Source organism: Episyrphus balteatus, chromosome 1, assembly GCF_945859705.1.
Source record: "Episyrphus balteatus chromosome 1, idEpiBalt1.1, whole genome shotgun sequence".
Lineage (NCBI taxonomy): Eukaryota > Metazoa > Arthropoda > Insecta > Diptera > Syrphidae > Episyrphus > Episyrphus balteatus.
In genome coordinates this window covers 170,092,375-170,098,098 of record NC_079134.1, presented here as the reverse complement: position 1 = coordinate 170,098,098, position 5,724 = coordinate 170,092,375, and the positions used below count along the sequence as shown (strand labels likewise).

The 5,724-nt window shown below is 28.1% G+C and overlaps 1 protein-coding gene across 1 annotated transcript; it reads left to right on the top strand.

Moving 5' to 3' along the window:
• Nucleotides 1-594: 594 nt before the first annotated feature.
• On the top strand, nucleotides 595-2,425 carry LOC129906687 (putative inorganic phosphate cotransporter). Its single transcript, XM_055982572.1, has 4 exons — nucleotides 595-710; nucleotides 770-906; nucleotides 962-2,041; nucleotides 2,108-2,425. The coding sequence occupies exons 1-4, from the start codon at nucleotides 659-661 to the stop codon at nucleotides 2,288-2,290; spliced, it is 1,452 nt and encodes a 483-aa protein (XP_055838547.1). The 5' UTR covers nucleotides 595-658; the 3' UTR covers nucleotides 2,291-2,425.
• The last annotated feature ends 3,299 nt before the right edge of the window (nucleotides 2,426-5,724 follow it).

Below are 5,724 nucleotides of genomic sequence, written 5' to 3'. Positions count from 1 at the left end.
GATTAATAAGACGTTATCACGTCAAAAAATTTTATAATCGTTAAAGCCGTTTCTTAAAAAAATTATTTTTTTCTAACATTTCTATACGGCTTGTAAGATGACAAAAAATCCATCATTTGACGAATTTTAAAAAATTTATCATTATAACCATTCGCGTAAAGTTGTTTTCTGTTATTGTTTAGATAAATATGAACTACATATTAGTGATGGAATTCTCTTCTTACTTTTATCTATATCCAATGGAATATTCTTCACAAAAATGTTATCGTCAATCAAATTTCGACAAAGAACAAAAAAAAACCTCTGTTTTCCCCTGGCTAGCTACAAATACAAAAAAAAAAAAATACAAGAAATCCAACAAAATATAAATAATAAGTCTAATAAAGTAGGAAAGTACCTACTGTATAAGAGATATCATAACCTTTCATTTAATCTCTTAGAAAAAATAAAAAAAACTAAAGCTATAGCCTGTTCTTATTCTCTTATCTTATCAAAAAGAAATTTATTTTAACTTAATGGACAATAAACTAAATCATTTATTATGTATAAACATTTTTTATAAACATTGGCTTGCATTTAGTTGAAATTAGCAAACAGATTCAGTATGATTTTACGTCCTGAACAGTGACAATATTATAGTTAGTTGAATTCAGTATCAATGTCAAATAGTGAAACTGGAGCATTTATTGGAGGAAAGACCGCTAGCAAAGGTGATAACACAACAGTCTATGTTTATATAAATTGAATTTTTAATTGTCTATGTTTTTAGGTCCAACTCTAGGAGCTCGCCATCTTCAAACACTTTTGCTACATTTGTCATTGGCAATTTGCTTTGTTTCAAGAATTCACATTGGAATTGCATTGGTCGCTATGACTGATGCCCAAACAACAAACCCAAACTTTCCTGTAAGTCATCTAAAGTTCAAGGAATCTAGTTTAAAGTCGAGTTTATTTTAAACAGGAATTCGATTGGAATGAAAAACAAAAATCATACATTCTAAGCAGCTTCTTTTGGGGATGCACTATATCACAAATTCCTGGAGGATATGCAACTAAAAGATTTGGCGCAAAAGCATCTTTAATAATTGGCATATTTTTGAATGGAATTCTTGGTCTTTTGGTACCGTTTTGTGTATTTCGGGGAGGTTGGAAAATATATTGCGTCATTCGTGTTCTTCAAGGTTTGTGTCAGGGTATACTCTTCCCCTGTGTCTACCAACACCTAGCTATATGGTCGCCAATGAAAGAACGAAACCGCCTTGGTCCGCTCAGTCTAATGGGCATGCAAACTGGTACTATTGTATCAATGTACGTAACTGGCATGATTGCTGCATCGAATTTGGGATGGCCAGGAATTTCCTATGTTTTCAGTGGATCTGAAATAGTTTTCAGCTTTCTCTTACTAATTTTTGCTGAAAATTCTCCAGCTGATGCAAAATTTATATCAGAAGCAGAAAGAAAATACATTCTTTCTTCTCAATCAAACACTGAAAATACCCTAGACAAGAAAAAGAGTATAACAGTTCCATGGAAGGCTATACTAACTTCTGTTCCGTTTATATCACTTTTAATAGTACGAACATGTGACAGCTGGGGCTTTTCGACAATGCAAGCTCAAATTCCAGCTTATCTTCATGGAGTTTTGAAAATGGAAATTAAAAAGAATGCCTTTTATTCAGCCTTACCTTATGTGGCGACAACTGCGTTATCATTTGTTTTCATGATATTAGCCGATATAATATTAAACAATAAATGGATTTCATTGCTGGTACTACGGAAGACTTTTAACACAATTGCTTTTTGGGTTCCAGCTGCATTTCTTGTTGGTATTGGATTTCTTAGTGAAAGTCAAACAGTCTTAGCTGTAGTTTTTATAACTATGAATGTTGGTTTAAATAGTGGTGCCACTATTGGAAGCAGTATGAATGGAATAGATTTGTCCACAAATCACATAGGAATTTTGATGGGGATTGTTAATTCTTTGTCAAGCATTGTTCGAATTGTGAGCCCAATTGCTGTAGGACTAATTGTCAATGATGAGGTATGTAACTTGCTGATTTCTTCAGCCAAATTTCAATTTGAAGACAAAACTGTTTTCTTTTTTCAGACCAACCGATCACAATGGCAAATTGTATTTCTGATAACAGCTGGATTATTTTTCTTAGGAAACTTGCAGTATTTATTTTTTGCACAAACTGATGTTCAACCATGGGATAGTGAAGATTTTTTGACGAAATGTGATACAGAACAAGGAGTTAAAATGACAAACGCACCTGTGAAGGATAGTTAGTACTAAAAAGGATTTTTTTGGAACCGATTGTCTTCATATTAGATAAAGGTACAAATTTTGTTTAGAAAATGCAATGTGTTTCGAAATCTATGGCAGCATTTTTTTTTTAAATTAAATTTAGTGTAAAAAAAATTGTATATACATAAATTAGTTAAATTTTTAATATAATAATTTAATTTAAAGACTTTGTTTACAAAAAAATTAAAAATAATAAAAAATACTACCGTGATTGGGTTTATAATAGTTAAAAGTTCAATAATAAAAAAAAAAAATACTTATAAGTAAAATTATCTCTCTAAATATTTTTAAAATTAAACAAAGTGGAAAAATAATAAAAATAAAAATTATTTTTATTTTTAAGCGGAGTGATTGAATATAATTCAATTAAAAAGTTAATAACTTTTTATTATTAAAAAGTTAAATTGACCTCAACTCCATATGCGTTTCGCCCAGGTATGACAGTGGGCTCATCAGTTAGATGCTGTCATACCCTTACTAAGACGCAAAATTTAGGTGCAAGAATGTAACCATGTTCCCCTAAAATATTAAAATTCACAGTCTATTCAGGTTGTGATTTTTATAAGTGTCTGTATTCATGGACCAAAATTTTGCGTCTTAGTAAGGGTATGACAGCATCTAACTGATGAGCCCACTGTCATACCTGGGCGAAACGCATATGGAGTTGAGGTCAATTTAACTTTTTAATAATAAAAAGTTATTAACTTTTTAATTGTATTTTTAAAATTGACTATTCACAAAAACGTTATCTTGCTTGACCTAGGTAGTCATTGCACTCATTGCCTTGTTATAATAATAATGTTTATAGAACATTTTTATTGGCAATAAAATAATTATTTTCGATCCAATTCGCGGCACATGCAGCCAAAGTGTGGTATTATAGAACCTTTCAATTAGACTTCGAAAAAAAGATTTTTTTTACTTTTCTGGCTTAATTTGGATTTCACGTGGTTATAAAAGTGCATTAGTCTCTGATAAGAATTAAAAATAAACGAGAAAAGAAAAATAACAATGAAATTAAATTTTTGTTATGTATCTCTTCATCAACAAAAATTTTGTTTTCAAAAGAGAATTTGAAAACACACTTCTGCACAGTTTTTTGAATCGCCAATCTATCAGATAAAATTTTAAACACTTGATTTGAAATTATGAGATTTTCAATACTTATCAAATAACTAGGATTTGCGAAAACTAAGCTTGAATATTAGTTGTTGAGAGGAGTTTTCTATTTTGTATTGAAGTTGGAATGACTACTAAAAACGCTATGCTGAATTTATTGATGTTATTTTTTTTATCACGCTTGGAAGGCAAATTATAAATTACTATAATTTATATTTAATAATTACTATTATTGACATTAGCTAAAACAAAATACATTGGTTGTCTGTAAAGTCGGTTTACTGACGATAGTTTTAAGTAATAACGCAATAAGAAAACAGGTTAAACAGTAAGATACAAAAATGAAATGATTTAAAAATTATTTTTAAGCAAAATACAAAAAGAGCGAAATATATTTTTTTCGTTTATTATTTTTCCGATTTTTATAAGAAAAGTTTACAAAAAAAAATATACCATCTAAAAGCCTAATATTTTTTCTAAAGAAAAAAATTAATATTTAAGTTTATGTTGGGTAAAAAGTATAACAATGATTTTTTGAAGTTACTAATTTTTTTATGAAAAACGCGAGAAAAATTAACTTTTATTCTTCGCACAACATTTTTTCAATGTTTTTACATGACAACTTTCTATGCGTTTTATACCTTTTGAAAGCTTATTATTTTAGCTAAAAATATTGAATACAAAATTTAACAATTATCTTAGTTAGTTTATTTACCTCTTGCAAGGATTTTTAAAAAACTGTTCATAACTTAGTATTTAAAATGTTTAGATTATTTCTCAACACTTCTGCCGTTCTTCTAAAAAATTTATCTATCTTTTACTAAAAAATTGAACTCTACGACTAACCGTTTAGAAAACAAATTTTTTTACTTTGTCATTTTACCCCTATTGACATTATTTGATGCTATGAGAACAATGGTGGCGTAACCCACTTTTTTTTAAAAATGAGTTTTTCATAAAAATGGGTCTCTTAGTAAATCTATTTTAATACAAAAATAGATTTATGCAGATAGATACACTCCAAACTAGATAACACCCAAAAAAGTGTTGTCACATAAAATCCTGTATCTTAAAGCTTATAGCTCAAAAATTAATTTTATGGCTTTCGCGACTTTGTTCTGATAGACTCATTTATAGTGATGAGATTTTTAAAAATGCTTATAGTTCACAGATTTATAAGACGTCAAAAAAAAATGTTTAATTAAAAAAAATCATCTTTTATCTCTTTTTAAATTAATAAATGTTCTTAAAAGAACAAGAAGAATTAAAAAAGTCCACCCATTCTGATGAAAGTCTTGGAAACTGAAGGATTTTTAGATTATATTACAGAATTAGATTTAAGATTTTGATTTTCTGAATAATATTTCAAAAATTCCAAACCTTGTACAATGTACATATATACTTTTTATTTCAAAATACAGCGCTGGATTTTAAAAACAAAAAATAGTAGAAAACTTCGTTCTTGTTGATTCTCATCAAATCGAGTGACATTTTTCATAGAAATTTAAATTACACATAGAAATCGAAATCGGTTGTGATCAATGTGTAAAAAAGATTGAGTTCTGAGCTGGAATTTTTTTTTTCTGATAAGGAATTATCATTGATGAATGATTATTTCTTGAAAGATCAATTCAACAAAACGCCAAAGAAAAATTCAAAGAAAGGCAAGAGGGGACAAATAAGGGCATTCAAATAAAACATTTTATATTTTTTGCTGATAAAATTGTGAAACGTAAAGTATCATTCTGATTGAACGACGAATTCTTGTCACTTTTTTGTCTCTATTATCATACAAATAATATAAACAATTTATATCAAGTAATTCTTTAATGCAACATTATAATACCATAAACTTTAGTAAATACGACTGAAAACCAAGGAGATCTAGTTTTTTTTTTTTTTTTTTCATCTTCATAATGCGCTCTATCAAAAGTCTATTCTATATACACATATCATCACATCAACTTACAACTAAATACAGAAATTATGAAGAAGATCCAAATGTGAAGTAGTTGACCGTGTTGTTTCTCTGAAATTATTTATTTGTAAGCTATTTTGAAAAAAAAAACAAAAAAATTGAAAGTAAATAAGTCTAATAATGTAGGAAAGTACTGTAAAAGATTTCAACTAATTTCAATTATACTCTTTGAATGAAAAAAAAAAAAAAATTAACTAAGGTTATAGACTGTTCTTATTCTCTTATCTTATCAAAGAGAAATTTGTTTTTAATTATGGACAATAAACTTAACTATTTATTAAGTAAAACAAAACAAACATTTTGGCTTGCATTAAATTGC